Here is an 18521-nt window from a genome sequence, read left to right as displayed (position 1 = left end):
TTTTTTTATTTTTTTTTCTAAACTAATTGAGCTCTTTTACTCATTATCCATATACCACATATTTGATAATTAAAAAATAAAAAATTATGTGTGATATATAGTATGAGAATAAATGATATAATTTTTCTTTCTTTTATTTGGTTATCGGGTAAGGATTAATAGACATTCCAATTTCCATTGGGAACGACTATTTTTTAATATGAAAAATAACTATTTATCTCAAAACTCTCAAAACGGGGAAGAACAACTATTTTAAAGACATATCTGTAAAATTCTTAAAAATTTATTTTCATAACCTTTCTAAAATTTTATCGGCAGGTTGACCACAATTTTTTGGTGTTCATCCGACCATAAAATCCCACGGGTGCCGGACTATCCATAGAATGGTACCGTGGAAATAATGTTATATATAGTCACCAAATGTAAGTGTCATTCAATTGTTTTAAAAAGAAATATAGTTCATTATTAAAAAATTAATTTTTTTTATATAAATTTTGTATTATTTATTTTTTTAAAGAGATTGCACGGTGTTCAACTTCATGATTACAAATATCATTTCTATTAAAAAACAAAGGTTTTAACTTCAATATTATCATTTGTTAAATCTTACCAAATTTTCCTAAAATTACATATCATAAAATCAGTTGTCTAAATTTTTAAAGAAAATTAAAAACTTAAAAAAAATTTCACAAAAAATAAAAAATTGTCAAATTTTTTATGGAAAATGATACTTGGCCCTGTAAGTTTGTCCCCTCAAAATTATGCTTCGGATATTTTATTTTCTTTTTATTTTTTTAATAGTTAAAGAATTGACTATTAGTAAAATGATGTATTTTTTTATTTTATTCAACAACGAACACATTTCAAAATGGGTCATGCCAGCAGGCCGCCCAACGTTTAGCGCTAGGAATACCGCTAGTTATAAATTTTTTGTTCTTTTTGTTTTGATTTTATTTTAAGTATGTTTTTTTTAACATTCTTAATCATTAAGAAAAAAAATAAAAAAAAAAATAATTTTACTAATAATCAATTTCTTAACCATTAAGAAAAAAATAATTAAATAAAATTAAAATGCATGAGTGGTAAATTTGAACTGGGATTCCACTAGCATTTTCCTTTTAAAATTTCTTATTGAAATGACTTTTTATTTTTATAAATGAAAAAGTTAAATATTTAAAATTAAAAAATATTTATAATATTTAAATATTAAAATGAGATGAGATCATCTTATAATCCAAATGATTCGATTTTTCTCTAATCATTTCTATAAAAGAAAAAACAATGCCGGGAAGATTGAGAATAGTGCCCATGCATTGTATCAATAAGTGCAAGTACATCTTTTCTTTTTTTCTCTCTCTCTTAGCCAGTTTTTAAATATCTTTAAATTTTTTTAAAAAAAAAATCACTAATAATAAATTCCTTTACCATTAAGTAACAGGAAAAAAAAAACAAAAAACAAACACACACACAATCGGTTAACTTTACCAGTTAGGTTTCTCTATGTAAGTAGCCTAAAGAAAATGGGTTACTTTAAGAAAGTTGCTTGGAGGCATTTCACTATTTAAGAGAGAGAGTCATTGACTCATTTGTGCATGTATCCTCATAAACCCTCTACATTTGTATTTGTCCGATCTCTGTTGTATTTTGTATTCAGGGCTAACGTTTCGTGGATTGCGAGTAATAATAGTTCCACTTTTCGTCTAACCTGGACGCTGTTTCTTGGCAATAATGGATTATTATGACTCCGAGGATGACAGGGTGGAAATCAAGGTGCATTTTTACTGGTTTTTGTTCTGTTTTTAGTTTAGTTTTGTGTTTGGTTGCTGAGAGAAGGTTGGAAAAATGAGAAGGTTTGTTGTTAGTTTTCATGATTTTCTCTCTTCCTTTGGGCTTCGTGTTGTATTCAATGAGATTAGTTTCTATGATTCTCTTTTAAGCTCCTGATTTATAACCAGTGTTACCTGTTGTTTACTTGCTGTTACTTCATGCATTGGTGTGTCTTTTGTGCTATTAATAGGCCTAAGAATTTCAACTATTTAAGTCAGGTGCCCTTTCAAATAATGCAGATATTGGATCTTAAAATAGCTAGGAAAAATGATAACCTGTTGTGAACTTGTGGCTCTACAGGTTAAATTTGGAGATACTCTAAAGTGTATGAAAATTTATGATCAACCCAGGATGGCTAGTTTGAGGAGGAAAATCCGTGATTCATTTAACATCCCTGCCAATGCTGACTTTACCCTGACGTATACTGATTTTGATGGTGATGTGGTAACAATTTGTGATGATATTGATGTGAATAAGGCGTTGGGACGGGGCAGGATCTATGTCAAATTGAGCAACAACAAAGGTGTTAACTTCTACGAGGCTCAATCTGGTGGAAGTGGTACTACTTCTACCCAACTAATTACTTCTCTTCAAGTCCAGCATCCATGTCCGAATATCAAAACCGAAGTCATTGCTGAGTGTTTAAAATCAGTGCCACAACAGATCTGTGAAGCACTTAAACTACATGAAGCACTTTTAAAGATTCCGGAGGATATAGTTTCTAAAGCTGCCACTGGTCCTGTTCTTGTTGAGCTTGCTGATTTTATATCAAAGATCACACAATCCTACGTCAATCTGGATTCGCAAAGTACTCGATCTCGCCCAGACTCAACAACACAGAATAAATAAAAAATAAAAAAATAAAAAAAAAAATACTCAAAATTAGGCTTTGTTTTTGTAGTTTTGTTTCCTAACTTTGATTGTATGGTAGTCTGCATAGAATCCATGATAATGAGATGGACAAGAGGCTGCTGAACAAAATTAACGAAGGAAGTATTGAGCATGATGTAATGGATCTCATAGTGGGAACGGGAAGAAGGCTTAAGTTGAAGAACCTTTCCCATATAATATGTAATTTATATATATATATATATATATATATATATTTATATGAAGCATGCCATGATGAAATATGTGATGTATTATATATATTGTTAGATAATCTGGTGATTTTAGTGTTTTAATCATCTTTTTTAATTTTCTGATATGATATTGAATAATTGAGAAATTATTTATTATTTTTATTAATATGTTTCAAATTTGATGTCACGTCAAGAGAAAAAAAAAGTGGATTATTTTCATCATATTAATTGGCAAAAAGTCTTGTTAAAAAAAAAAAAAAAAAAAAATCCTCCGTGATTTTCTTCACAATCTTTGCTTTTCCACCAAAAAGGTCATCTCCAATCCAATGATTCTTCTTTGCATGACAGCAACAACTCCACCCGGCCTTATAAGCACATAACTTTTATATTCAGAAGCTCTCAAATCTCAAATATTCATGAAATTACCCTTATCTAATTCAAGATATTTAAATTTTTAATTAATTATATATCATGACATTTTTCTTATCTCATATATCCCAATGTGATTTTTCAATAAATAAGGATCTATGATTTATATTCCATGTGTTCATTTTATTGAGAATCTTCACGTGGTTGAAGTGCTAGCTTCCCGAAGCTGTTGTACGGCACAGATTGAATTAAAAATTCAGCAACACCGGTTTTGATATTCGAACATAAATGAAATGGACGAGAGGCTGCTGAACAGAAACGAAAGAAGTATTGAGCATGCTAGCTGTAATGGATCTCATAGTGGGAACGGGAAGAAGGCTTAAGTTGAAGGCTCTTTACCATATAATATGTAATTTCTATATATATATTTATATGAAGCATGCCATGATGAAATATGTGATGTATTTTATTGTTAGATAATCTGGTGATTTTATGCTATGTGTGTTTAAGTTTTTACATTAAGAATATTAATGACTTACATATTCTTACTCGCTTTAGTGTTTTAATCATCTTTTTTTAATTTTATGATATGATATTGAATAATTGAGAAATTATTTATTATTTTTATTAATATGTTTCAAATTTGATGTCACGTCAAGAGAAAAAAAATAAAAAAAAAGTGGATTATTTTCATCATATTAATTGACAAAAGTAGTCGGCAATTATAGGCAGAACACAAGCAACCGACGTGGATATATATCCATGTCATTAAGTGAAACAGAGCATTTAGACTCCTGGGGCTTAATAAAACAGGACTGAACTTGTGGGTGGAAAACGAAAAAGAAAGAAGAAAATGTTGCAGGATAGACGAAGAACTACATCTAGACGGTGCGGATTGGTGTTTACCAAAACACACCATTTCCCCTAATTACATCAGCAATATAAATCGCTTATGACTACTGATGACAATCCTACTTCATTATTTTAGTAAATATGCCTTTGTTCTCCATTAAGCTCTAGCGGTCAGGACCAACTAGGAAGGTAATTGTGGTGAAGGCATTGAGGATGAAAAAGGTTGTTAGTTAATTCTGTTAATAGTTTACTACAAATGTCGTTTACATTGTAATAGAGGTAGTAAGTGCTACGGGTTGTTTAGCTCATAAGGGAATGAATGAAACGCACGTTTTGATGAAAGTATGAAACAGTGTCGTACGATATTACCATAACTATAAAAACAGATTAAATGAAAGAGAAACACACCAAGTATATTCATTAAGTTGATTTCTCTCCTGATATTCTCTTTCTTTTCTCTCTCTGATTTTCTCCCTCCTTATTCTTACGTAATCTATTCCATCTTCTTACTTCTTCTTTCCCTAAGATCTTATCAAGAGTAGGGTCCATTACAATTGGTATCCAGAGCCATGGCAGAAGGCACACATTCCTATGCTCAAGTGGTTGATTTTTTAAACCAGCTTTGACAGCAACATGATCGTCAACAGAAGCAGATTGAGGACACCATTGCTGTCTTGGTTCAACAGTAAGAAACTACAAGACTTGATCGAGAGAACCAAGACAAACGATTTACAGAAATTCTACAACAAATTTCAAAATTTTCTCTAAATGGTTTAGTGGGTCATGAGGAGGCTGCAAGGAATGTAAATGACACATGGAAGCGGGGATGAGACACACTTTCGAGAATTAGGTGATAGAACCATCTTAAGGGGAATCAAGATTGAGTTCCCAAGATTTTTTGGTAAGGATCCTTCGGCTTGGGTGTATAGGGCTAATCAATATTTCCTATACCACCAAGTGCCACCAGGGCAGAGAGTTTTTATTGCCTCCTTCCATATGGATGAGGAAGTATTGTTTTGGTTTCAAGATGGCAGTGAAGCAGGCGTATTTCATTCTTGGGAGGATCTGACCCAAGCAATTCAAGTAAGGTTTGGCTCATCTCCCTATGATGATCCAATGGAATCCCTTACAAGGTTGAAGCAAGTGGGATCTGTCACAACTTACAAAACAGAATTTGAGTTAATCTCAAATAGAGTGAGAGGCATCTCTAAAAAGAATAAATTGAGTTGCTTTTTAAGTGGCTTAAGGGATGAAGTGAGGCTGCCAATGAGGATGTTAAGTCCCAAAAGATTAAATGATGCATTTGGGCTAGCCAAGATTCAGGAGCAATATGTTATGACTACAAGAAGACCATATGGAGAAACAATTCTTTTGACACAGCAGTTCTGTCACAAAAACCAACTCCAACTCCTTCAATTTTGGGACCTCCACCAGTCAATTCTAAGGTACAGTTTGCTCCCAAACTTTCTTATCAAAAACTAACAGACTCTCAAATGCAAGATCAAAGGAGGAAGGGGCTTTGTTTCTTCTGTGATGACAAATGGCAACAGGGTCATAAATGTTCAAGGCCAATATTGTATGTCTCGGAGAGCATGAATTTATCTCAGTTGGAGCCATTGGCTTTTGAGGAAAATTCTGATAAGCCCTTGGCAATAACTGATAAAGATGTGCAAGATATGCTTATAATTGCTTCCATCTCTATGCAAGTTATGGTGGGGACACCTAGCTTGAGGACTATGAGGGTTTTTGGTCAGCTAAAGAAAAGGTGGTTCACCATTTTGATCAATACTGGCAGTACCCATAACTTTGTGGATACTACAGTTGCAAAGAAGTGTGACTTGTTGATTCAGCAATCTGTTCCCAGGCCAGTTAGAATTGCAAATGGTGGCATGATCAACAGTGTAGGAAGATGTGAAGCAGTGTCTTTGCATGTGCAAGGTACAACCTTTGACACTGAGTTGCTGACCTTGGATCGGGGTGGTTGTGATGTGGTTTTGGGAATCCAATGGTTGCTGTCATTAGGTCTCATTTTATGGGATTTTGGTTAGCTTCACATGCAGTTTACTTATAAAGGCAGTTTGACCTATTTGAAGGGTTTGGTTTCTACCTCTAGCAATTTAGTTGATGATGTTGAGATTGTTAAACTCATCTCAGTCCATTTCAAAGGCCTACTTTTGCAAATAACATCTCTTCAATCCCAAGAGGTGGTAACTAAGTTACCTAAGGATATCTTAAATTTGTTGGACAGATTCACTAAGGTTTTTTATGAACCTAAAGGCCTCCCCCCTCAACGATCTCATGACCATCAAATTACCTTAAAACCAGGTACAACACCAGTTAGTGTAAGACCTTATAGATATCCATTTTATCAAAAGATTGAAATTGAGAAAATAGTGACAGAATTATTACAGTCAGGGGTTATAAGACCTAGTCAATCTCCTTTTTCTTCACCTGTGCTCTTGGTAAGAAAATGAGATGGTTCTTAGCATATGTGTATAGACTATAGAGTACTTAATGAAGCAACAGTCAAAGCAAAGTATCATATTCATGTGGTGGATGAGTTACTTGATGAGCTTTTTGAAGCAAATGTGTTTTTTAAGATTGATTTTAGATCAGGTTACCATCAGATTCGCATGAAGGATGAGTTTCTTGTAATGCCCTTTGGACTCACTAATGCACCCTTTTACATTTCAATGACTCATGAATGATGTGTTTAGACCTTTTTTAAGAAAATTTGTCATTGTCTGTTTTGATGACATATTGGTTTACAGTCTAGATTTTCACTCTCATTTGGACCATTTAGCTTCTATTTTGCATACCTTGGAAAGTCATCAGTTGTATACAAAGCAATCCAAGTGTCACTTTGCATGTGTTGAGATTGAGTACTTGGGGCACCTTTTGACAATGTTGTGTGCCGAACTAAGCTTCTTTTCTAGTTTTCTTCTTCTTCTTCTTCTTTTTATAACTCCAACATGGCAACACACCACGTCAGCCGACTACACCAAGATTCCTAGCCAACGACTGAACTTAGAAGAACTGTAACAATTATTATTGAGTATGCGCATCCTATGCTTTTGTTGTTTTCAACTAAATTCCAATTCTAGTTGGAAACTTCAAGACAATGCAAAGTTCATAAGATAAGAAATCAAAATTGATTCAGTTCCTTTCCGAAATTAAGTCAAAAATTTACAGGACTAGAAAATTTCATAGTACAAAGTAGAAAGAAAATATAATATATGATTAAGCCATTCCACACAAGCTGTGTGCCTCAAGTTTTGGTGAATGATTTTGTGGCAAAGTGGCAGTAAAAAAAACTCTTGAAAATGTTCAATAATTATAATGAAAAATCATATATTGCAATCTTGAATTACTGTTAACACACATATCCTAGCTAAACATTCCAAAGATGAAGGTCAATTGCAAATTTAGAAGATTCTCATTGCTTGCTTTTTGCATATCAAATTTTAGATGGAAACAATCAATATATTAGAGATTATGTGATTGTATTTACATGTATACGATATGCGATAATTATCTTTCGTTTAATTTATATTTCCATACCAAGTATACGTTGCATTCTTGTATAAATTCAATAGAAATATATACTGGTTTGGTATGGAAAATCAAACTAGTAGGCAAAAATATTACCTTAAGGGGTGTCTAACCAAATCCCACGATACAGGAGCCCATGGGCCCAAAAATTCATAAGCTTTTCCAGCAGAGACCAAGACCGCAACCGTCAAAACAGATGGATACAGAATTCAAATCTAAACGTCATTAATAGTGACTCAATGACGTAACGGGCAATGTGGGATATTGATGACCTCCAGTGTGATATTGGTCGCAATATTTGTCTGTTGTATTAATACTCCCCAGCACAGTACTCAACCATACAAGCAAAACTAAGGTCCTAACGATCTACATTTCAACAAGGATTAAATGTAGTCAAGCCAGATGGTGAGCCTTACCATATGCAAATGTTTGACTCATATAAACAGAGATCAAGGTACGTACCCAATGGGACTATGGGACAAAAATTGAAAACATTATGTATACTTCATTATCACTAACTTAGGCTTCAGAGATGCCTCACACCACAATGAGCCTAGGGTTGAGCAAAAATCCAAAAATCTGACTCCGATTTTGACTCACCTCCAGCTCCGCTTCGAGTCGGAGGTCTTTTCCCCTAAAAAGTCAGAGTCAGAGTCATAGATGGAGCTGAACTGACTCCGACTCCGCTCTTATCCGACTCCGATGCGTCGACTTCGACTCCAACACCGATATTATATATATTTTATAAATATACGTGTTTTTCTATATATTAATCATAACAATTGTATAAAATTATATATTATATAGTTAGTTAAACTCCGTACTATACTAGTATGAGCTCATTATTATTAAATAATATATTTTATATAGACTAAATTGATTAATAATAGTTTATATGTAAGCGTCATACTATTACAATATTTCTACCATGTAACAATAAATTACTAATATATAAAGATAATAATATGTACTACTAATGTATAAACACTAAAATGCATAATAACATATAATACTAATAAACTAAGTTATTAATGTATAATAACATATAATATAAATGGATAAACACTAATGACTAATATATAACTTGTAGTGATTCTAGAAAATGATTTAGTTTTGTACTTTTGGTTATGTTTGTTTAACTTGTAGTGATTCTAGTGAATGATTTAGCTTTATAATTTTGGTTATGTATTTTTAACTTGTAGTGATTCTAGTGAATGATTTAATTTTGTAATTTTGGTTATGTATTTTTAATGGATATTTGTGTATCTCATAATTTTGGTAATGTATTTTTAATGTAATTTTGGTTATGATTTAGCTTTGCAATTTTGGTTATGTTTTAATAAAATTGAAAATTGAAATAATATTTTTTTAAAAAAATTGAAATATGGAAGCCCAAATCCAATTGGTGAGAGCCTAAATGTCAAATTGAAATTCCTAATAGCCTAAAAAAAAAACCCAATATAAAAGCCCAACTCTGACTCCGCTCCAACAAGTCGGAGTTAGAGTTGGAGCGGAGTCTATACGAGTCGGATATCGGATTTGACCTAAGTGAGTCGGAGTCGGAGTTAGAGGTAGGGCACTCCGACTCCCAAATAATGGGTGCTCAACCCTAAGTGAGCCACTCCTACCTCTTGGTTGCAAGTTGCTACAGACTTATTATGGGAATATGAAACATGCCCACAACACAAACCATTTATATCCAATTCTTTCATGGTATCAGAGCAACCATAAGACCATTTCGTTGTTCCTACTTTGAAAAACATGGAATCTTACTCCACCATTTCTGTTGCATAGCATATCACCTCTTTTACCTTACCTAACATCACACACCATATATCTACCAAATTAGATGGCATTATTATCTAAATTGGTGTCACAATTTCTTCTCATTCTCAGAAGTCATGAACTTATGGGTATTGTTGATGGCACTAAGTCATGCCCATCATGGTTCCTTATTGATGAAACTAGAAAAAACAACATAGTATTCATATCTGATGACTCATTGCGACAAAAGAAAGACCAATGTCTTTTGGCTGGTTCATTACCACATTCTCTGAAAATGTATTGTCCTCCATTTATGGGCTAATTAAACATTTCAAGACAAGTGTGGACATCATTGGCTGCTCTATTTGCATCTCAATCTTGATCAAGGATTGCTTATTTATTGGGTCAAGCTTATGGTTGTTGGGGAACCAGTAGAAGATGATAACCTTATCTCATACATATTGGGTGGATCGAACCTAGCCTATATTGCATGTATTACATCCTTTTATTTTTCAACCCTTGAACTAGATGTCTATGTCTATGTTTCAGGACTTCCAAGCTGGCTTTTGAACCATGAAACTCTGCTAAGAACTCAACACTATTACGCCTCAGACTCGGGCAACTTTGCATTGTATATTCAAAAGCCAAAGGCCTGTAGGTAGAATTTCAAAGGCAAAAATCCTAGACAAAACAAGGGACAATACAAACATGATTGACCTGGAACTAGGAATTCCTTAAATGGTTAAATGCATGGTGAAATTTTTGTTAACAAAAAAAAATCAAAGCATTTCAATTAGATGGAGGGGGTGTGTTTACTTCTGCCTAGTTCAATCAATTCCTTGAAACCCATGGGCATACTACGTAGATTGTCTTGTTCTTATACTCCTCAGTAGAATGGCTTGGTAGAGAGAAAACATAGGCATATAGTAGACATTGTCATAGATTTCTTAGCTCAATCTAAACTCCTTTAGTATTAAGTAGAAGCATTCAACACTACTGTGTATCTCATTAGTAGACTGTTCACTACAGTTTTACAAAATCAGATTCCTTATGTCAAACTTCTGCATAAACAAATAGATTGCTCTATCTTAAGAGTCTTTTGGTTGTGCTTGCTTTCCTCTCATTAGACCTCATAATCATCACAAGCTAATGTTTAAGGCTTCGTTTGGAACCTCAACTCATAATTACAACTTTTTTAAATCCCAATACAAAATATAATAAACAATTTAACTTTTTCAAATCTCAAAATAATAATAATATTAAAAAATAATATTATAACAATATTTTATCATCTCAACTCAACTCAGTTCAACATCCAAATGTAGCCTAAGTAAAAAAGAAAAAAAGCATTTTCCTTAGTTATTGCTCTACTTATTATTATTATTTTAAATTTTGTTTCTTCAAAGCAAGCCAGATTAATTATGTCGATGTCACGTCAAACCAAGCCACATTTAAATGGTTCTAACCAGACTTATTGAGAGAATAGATGCATTGACCCTATGACTCGAAACTTTATTTTAAGCAAAAATGTCATTTTTTATGAAACTTCACTCCCAGCTCTAGACTAGACTCCATCTCAACTCAGGCCCTCTGCAATTGAATCTACCATTTGAGCAAACATCTCCTCACAAGTAATGAATTTGTCTTTAGAACACTAAGAACCCTTGAACACAATATGTTTCTCCGAAATCCAAATCTTGCTGTAAGTCCTAAACCCCCTACTGAGAACCCTTGAACACAATATATCCAATGAACCCTCTACTGCAGACTTAAAACCTGATGACCAACTAGACACACCAAAGACCTCCTCTCCCTATCCCACTCATCCTAAATTGGCATCAAATGTCCCACAAGTTATTGCCTCTTCCAACCTTCCCATTGTAACTCGATCCCAAGATGGGTCCAGAAAATCAAATGCCTTTCTTGAGTTCAAAATATGTTACTCCACCAAGTATCCACTCCAAGCCTTCCATTCAATTTCTCTGCACATTACCCCTAAAAACATTTTCTCAAGCTGTGAAACAACCTCATTAGCAGTAGGCTATGCAAGATGAGTCAAGGCATTTTAAGACAATCATAATTGAACATTACGGACTAGGCCACTAAAGAATGTAATATCCAACAAATGGGTATTTAAGGTCAAGCAAATGCCAACATTGACATGTTCAAGTTTAGGTTTGTTCTCAAGAATTTGAGCAAAAGGACGGAATTGACTTCATTGATACTTTTAGTCTAGTAATCAAAGCTTCAACCATTAGGACTGTTCTAAATCTTGTTGTGCAGTTCAACTGGCTCAAAAGGCAACTGGATGTGTCCAAAGCCTTCCTTCATAGTTCTCTTGAAAAAAGAAGTTTACATGGAGCAACTGTCATGTACATTTGCAGTGTAAACTTCAAAAGACTATTTATGGACTAAATAGGCTCCTAGAGTCTGGTTCAACCAACTGACAAGCACTCTTCTTAGTATTGGATTCATTGAGTCTAAAATGAACTACCCTTTTTTTTTTAATCTTTTATCAATCTAATGTTCACATGTTCTTCTTAATTTACATTTATGATATCATAGTAACAAGTAATAGCATGTCTATCATCCCTAATCTAGTTTCAAGTTTGAGGTAAACTTTTGCCATAAAGCACATCTCATCTAGTTGGAGAATTACAATATTGCAATATTGCAATCGACATTACATTCTTCATCAATCAATTGTGCTAATTCATGCACAATCCCTCCACCACTCACTGAATAAATGTTAAAACGGACTTAATTACCTCAAAGGTACTAATGATCGAGGACAACTTTTTTTTTTTATAAAGGTTCTCTACAATTACATGCATTTAGTGACTTAGACTGGTTAGTCCATTCTGATGACCGAAGGCCCACGTCTGGTCTTAACCAATATTTCTTGGCTCCTCTCTAATTAGTTGGAGTGCAAAGAAACAACTAGCACTAAAGCTCAATATAAATCACTTTATCATGGTAACTGTAGGATTGTTTTAGCTAAGGACGTTGCTTCGTAACCTTCATACGTATAAAATTCTTAAAACTCCATTTCCATCATTTTTTTAAAATCATTAAAAATATCTCCATTTCCATGTATGTTCCTGTTCTTTTAGAAATATAGATAGGATTCTTTTAAAAATTGGAATTTTTTTCGCAAATCAAAAATCTTAAATATTATAAAATGAGTAATATTACCATGCCTCCTAAATTATATGATTCAATTTGCTCTCTTAGTGTGGCACCACAAGGTGTCACATGGCGTATTTAAAAATTAAAAAAAAACTAAAAATATAAACATAAAAAAGTAGAAAAAATTTAAGATTTTAATCTTTTCCTTTTTATATTTTCGAGCTCCATTTTATTTTGAATATATATTTTTTAATATTTTAATAAGTCATGTAATATGGTGCCACGTTAAAAGAGGCAAATAATGATATAAATTAGCGGGTATAGAATCACTACTCTTATAATATATACTTAATATATTTATTTATATTCTAATTAGACCCCAAAGCAATGAATAGTGATGGTATAGTAAAATTTATGAATAATGCTATGTACAGTTGTGGAGTGTATAAGTATCGTGCAGTCGTTTTAAAAAAAAATAAGGTCTATTATTAAAAAATTAATTTCTTTTTATATGAGTTTTATATTTATTCATTTTTTTAAAATGACTACATGATACTTGCACATTCACGATTACAAATATCATTTCTCAAAATTTATTTAGCTTTCAATGATTCATTCGAAAGGTTTCACATTTTTTAAGAAAACATTTTAATTTCAATGTTATCATCTGTTAATTCTTATAAGATTTTCCTAAAATCACATCTCATCTAATAGTTTCTACAAAGAAAAAAAATTAAAACAATTTTCATAAAAAAAAAAGTCACCAAAATTTTATTCAAACAATTATTGCAATATTTATTCATAAAAATCACTAAAAATATCTCCCAAAAGTTTTCAAACATTAAAGATATGCTTATTTCCTTCGTGAATTTTCTCGAGACTTCTAAATTTTCTCGCAAGGCAAACAAAGAGTCAAAACTGTACCAAATGCTAGAACTTTCCTTTTCAACCGTCAGATGTTCTCTCTCAGATCTCGATGATATCTCTAATGGCAATGCTACGACTATTCCTTTGGCGACATTATCTATGTGGCATTTAGATCCAACACACTCAACTCCACCTTACGAACCCTGCACCTGAAAACGTGGCACAATGGAAACTACATAAGGATTTAAACCAATGGCGTCCCGCCACGCATGATATGGTCCCACTGGACCAGTTTTCTTTTCCGCTAAGATAAAGCTCCCTACAAATAAAATAAATGGAAAAGAAAAAGAAATTTTTCTTATCGCCCAAGTCACCGAAAACTTCTATAAAACTGAGCTTACAGAAACGCAAATCACTGTCTTGTAGCAAAAGCTTGGTGCCATTTCAGCGCGCGAGCAAGCGAGAGAGAGAGAGAGAGAGTCAATTGTGTCTGTGTCCACTGTAACCCTCGAAGTTTCTGTGTTTTCAGCTTCTATCCCCGTAAATCGCTTGGAATTCGTACGATTATTGAACTTTTCTTTGATTTTTCCTGGTCAGGGTTGGCGAAAGATTGAGAGGTAATAGATCCGGACGCTGTTTCTGAGCTATGGAGGCTAAGGAGGAGACGCTAGTGATCAAGGTACTATTTTTTTTACAAGATTTTGTTTTGCGTTTTTAGTTTAATTCAGTTTTAGGTTGATGCAACGATGTTGCGAAAATGAGAGGGGTTTATTCTAGGTTTGTGGCTATGGGCTTTTTTCTGTCTGTTTGGCCGGTATGATAGTGTTTGATTGTGAATACAGTTCGATAGGCCGATTCTCGAGTTTTCTCGCTTGTGACACTATTATGTTCTGTTTGGTTCCCGTGAAAACGTAGGACAGTTCTCAGTTGACCTCCAAAGGAAAATACGATTTTTTTTGTTGACCAGTAAAAATGGTTTTGGTACCGATAAAAAAATGTTTTTGATTTTCTAAATTTAGGGCTGAATTTAATAGATTTCCATTTATAGAGAAGGGGTTTTTATTTTTTCTTTATTCAGTTCTAGTGTACTCTAGTTCTACGAGTTGGGGATTGTAGTAGTGCTGCAATCAATTTAGGAGAGGTCCCATTGTTGATCTTCTGGCAGTAATATAGACACTTGGACCTTGAATTATTTTCCTTAAACTGTATCTTTCTATATATTTGGATGATTTGCTGCTGAAAGGGCGTGCTTTATGGAACGCTGAATGCTTGGATCTTCCTGAAGATATACTGTTGACACCAAATGAAAATGGTTGCAAAATAGAATTGGTTTGCGATTGACGTCTGCACCTGATGGAAGTGGTTTCATTTCAGTAGATATAGTTAAATTTGTCTCTTTAGTAGATACAGTTGTGAGATAGATACAAGTCGGTGTATTTAACTGAAATGTTCATGTGCAATCTTACAGATAAAAAATTAACTGAGATGTGTGGAAAAGTTGCTCATGTGATTTCTGCGTTGGCGTGGTTATTTATTTGAATATTGTGCTATCAAATAGGCGTGAGAATTTCAAGCATTTTTTGTCTTTGTCGTGTACCTTTCGAATGTAAATATTGCGGGTTGAAGGCTTGTAATCTTAAAAAGGTATTGGAAACTTTGGTAACCAGTTGTGGACTCGTGTCTGTACAGGTTAAATTTGGAGATACTCTTAAGCGGATCAGAGCTTTTATTAATGAAGATGAAAAACTAGATCTTGACATGGCTGGGTTGAGGGGGAAGATACTTAGTTTCTTCAATTTCCCTGCTGATGCTGACTTTACCCTGACTTATGTTGATGAAGATGGTGATGTTGTAACTCTTGCTGATGACGAAGATCTGCATGATGTGGTGAGGCAGCGCCTGAAAGTCTTGAGGATCGTTGTACAACTGAGCAACGACAAAGGTGTCAACTCGTCTGCTCGATCGAGTGGAAATTCTACCCCATTAAGATCTCCTCGAGTCCTGCCTCCATCTCGGACTAACAAAACAGATTTTGCTGAGGTATTAAAATCTGTGCCACAACTACCACGCGAAGCACTTAAGCTACATGAAGCACTTTCAAAGCTTTCGCTCGACATTGTTTCTAAAGCTACCTCTTCTAAAGCTGCTGCTGGTCCTGTGCTTCTTGAGCTAGTTGACTTTATATCGAAGTTGGCACAATCCCAACTGAATCTGGATTCACACTCTAATGGTGGTGCAGGCTCAAGCACACAGAATGTTGCTGGTGGTTCAAGTGCTTCAAAGGACGGAGACATGGCTGAGATGATGCCAAAGTCCATGCTTGTCGACTCAGCAGCCGAAAACAGTCAACGGGCGAACACTGGAAATGTAAGCAGAGGTGTTGGGGCACCGGTGACCCCTCTCCTTAAGTCTGTTGATTTGAATCTACCTCCCACTGATTCAAATCCGTTAGTAACTGTAAAAGTTGGATCCTTTGCATCTGATGTTCCTGTTGGAGAGGACAGGAAGAGTGCTAAGAAGAATGCTAAAAAGGACAGCAAAGGTAAGTCATCTGGTTGTGTTGCAAATGCAAGTTTATCTGTTCCTGCAAGGCCTACCCACCCTTTGAATTTGCGACGGGTTCCTTTCAATGAGTGTCCATTTGCTGGGACGCCCATAGGAAATGATTTAGCAGTGCCTTTTTTTGGATACCATCCTCACCACCCATCTAAAAGGAGCCATAGAAGTACTCCGCTCGTGGGAGGTATTTTCCACAAGGGTGTACAATGTGATGGTTGTGGAGTTCATCCCATTACTGGACCACGATACAAGTCTAAAGTGTAAGAAATTTATTTAGCTCTGTTGTTAACCAGTTAACGAAGTATTTCTCGAGACTCATCATCGTAAAAGCTAATTTTGAATAATTTGTTGCAGAAAATCCAACTATGATCTTTGCAGTATTTGCTTCTCAGAAATGGGCAACGAGACTGATTACTGGAGAATGGACCGCCCTATGTCTTGTAGGATTCCACGGTCCTTCAATGACATATGTGAGCAAGTATGTAGCTTCCTTGTATCTGTCGTGCTGCTCTTTGTATCTCGTTTGTGTACTGATTTGTAGTCTTCTGTCTATATTTAAATTCTCAGATGAATCCTCAGATGGATTCTCAGATGAGTTCTCCCTGGGTTGCTACGCCAGATATATTTAATCTGTCTAACCAAAAGCTAGATAGTCGCTTCATTTTGGATGTTAATGTGATGGATGGTACTGTGATGGCCCCATCTACCCCATTTACTAAGATTTGGAAGATGCGCAACAATGGCAGTGCAGTTTGGCCTCGTGGGACACAACTTGTCTGGATTGAGGGAGACAGATTAAGTAATGCCTTTTCTGTTGAGATAGAGGTGAGCTATTTTTCACAATATTCTAGTATTCTTATCATGTTCATGCCTTTTTTGTTTTTTGAGTCTGGCGTCTTTCTTGAGTATTGGATGTTATTATTCTTCCTTATTCACCTTTCTCAACTCGTTGCTCAACTCGTTGCCAGGTTCCTGAGAATGGTGTGCCTGTGGGCCAGGAGCTCGACATTGCAGTTGATCTCACCGCACCTGCATCTCCTGGTCGATATACTTCAATCTGGAAAATGGCTTCCCCATCCCATCAAATGTTTGGGCAACGTATCTGGGTTATGATCGAGGTAAGCTCGCATTACATGCACCCATCTTGTTTTCTGAATATATGCCATGATAATCTAATTCTCTATAATCTGTGCTTAAATCATTCATAAAATAATCTGTGCTTATACATTCATAAATTCAGGTTGATAAACCAAAAGGCTTGAACCTGAATCTGTCCCCCGATACTGTTCTTGAAATTATAGAAGCAAATGGTGAGCTTCTCCAGTCTGGTAACTCAAACACAACGACAGAACCTGTAAAACCAGTGGTTGATGAGCTGCCTAAGGACCATGATCTGAACTTTCCAATAAATGATACGTTACTGGTTGGCAATGGCATCTCTTCTTCATCTGCAACACAAGAGGCAGTGTTATATCCCATTATTGACGTCTCTGACGTTGCTCTGGCAGCACCCACCCAGGCACCATCCAATGCCCCCGGAGCACCAAGCCATGCACAATCCGACACTCCTTCAGCACCCACCCTGGTGCCGTTCAAAGTTGTGGATCTAATGGCATCAGCTCAAGGGGTCACTGTAAAGAACGCTGTTGAGGAGACCCTTCTTAAGGAACTTGAGGAGATGGGTTTCAAGCAGGTTGATCTGAACAAGGAAATCTTGAGGATGAACGAGTACAATCTGGAGAAGTCTGTGGATGATCTCTGTGGTGTTTCGGAGTGGGATCCAATCCTAGAAGAGCTGCGGGAGATGGTAAGTTTTCTTTGGAAAGCATAACAAAGCTTTCAATGTTGGCTTTTCTTTCTTCTTCTTCTTCTTCAGGTTATTATTATTGCTGTTTTATTTGCCTTGTTTCCAGCCTTGGATTGCATTATATAGCAGACAGCCTTAGAGGGATGTTTAAAATTGTTGGGTAAATGTTGTGTGACTGCAGGGATTTCGTGATGATGAAACGAACAAGAGGCTGCTAATGAAGAACAATGGAAGTATCAAGCGTGTTGTGATGGATCTCATGAGTGGGGAGAGGAGGGCTTAAAAAGCTCCAGTTGACTGCTATTTCCCATATAAATAAACTTGAAATAAATGTACCGATCCAGTGGGGATTGGATGGCTTGCTTTTTCGTGAAATCGTAGTGTGTGGGTTGCAGAATCAGGAACATTTATGCCGTAATGAAATATTTTGTAAATATATATATGTAATGCTTGGTCGTTTACTGGATATGTCAGGCACTTGGGAGGAGCCACCTGCCCTTACTCTTACATTTTATACATTATTTAAAAATATATAATTTTATTTTTTTATCATGAGAATAAAAAAATAAAATTATATATTTTTAAATAATCTACCGAGAAACATATATCTAAAATTTTTTTTATATATATATACACACACATGCCATAATGTCATATGTTCTCTGCTTGTGACTCGCATTCACCGCCCTAAATTGTATTATGCTTATTTATGG

General features: G+C 34.9%; 2 protein-coding genes across 3 annotated transcripts; both read left to right on the top strand.

The window, feature by feature from the left end:
* The first annotated feature begins 1577 nt into the window (after positions 1–1577).
* LOC109021766 (protein NBR1 homolog) lies at positions 1578–2907 on the top strand. Its single transcript, XM_019004477.2, has 2 exons — positions 1578–1770; positions 2128–2907. Exons 1-2 carry the CDS (start codon positions 1729–1731, stop codon positions 2674–2676), a joined length of 591 nt encoding a protein of 196 aa, XP_018860022.1. The 5' UTR covers positions 1578–1728; the 3' UTR covers positions 2677–2907.
* Positions 2908–13780: 10873 nt separating this feature from the next.
* Positions 13781–18299, top strand: LOC109005540 (protein JOKA2). 2 transcript variants are annotated; one of them, XM_018984529.2, is made up of 8 exons: positions 13781–13930; positions 14040–14121; positions 15132–16261; positions 16356–16479; positions 16569–16826; positions 16970–17119; positions 17242–17808; positions 17990–18299. In XM_018984529.2, the coding sequence occupies exons 2-8, from the start codon at positions 14089–14091 to the stop codon at positions 18089–18091; spliced, it is 2364 nt and encodes a 787-aa protein (XP_018840074.1). In that variant the 5' UTR covers positions 13781–13930; positions 14040–14088; the 3' UTR covers positions 18092–18299. The 2 variants fall into 2 exon arrangements, with proteins under 2 accessions (XP_018840074.1, XP_018840075.1); XM_018984530.2 differs by having other exon boundaries at positions 13809–13943; positions 17990–18276.
* The last annotated feature ends 222 nt before the right edge of the window (positions 18300–18521 follow it).

Source organism: Juglans regia, chromosome 2 (genome assembly GCF_001411555.2).
Source record: "Juglans regia cultivar Chandler chromosome 2, Walnut 2.0, whole genome shotgun sequence".
Taxonomy (NCBI): domain Eukaryota; kingdom Viridiplantae; phylum Streptophyta; class Magnoliopsida; order Fagales; family Juglandaceae; genus Juglans; species Juglans regia.
This window is presented reverse-complemented; position numbering and strand designations above follow the sequence as displayed.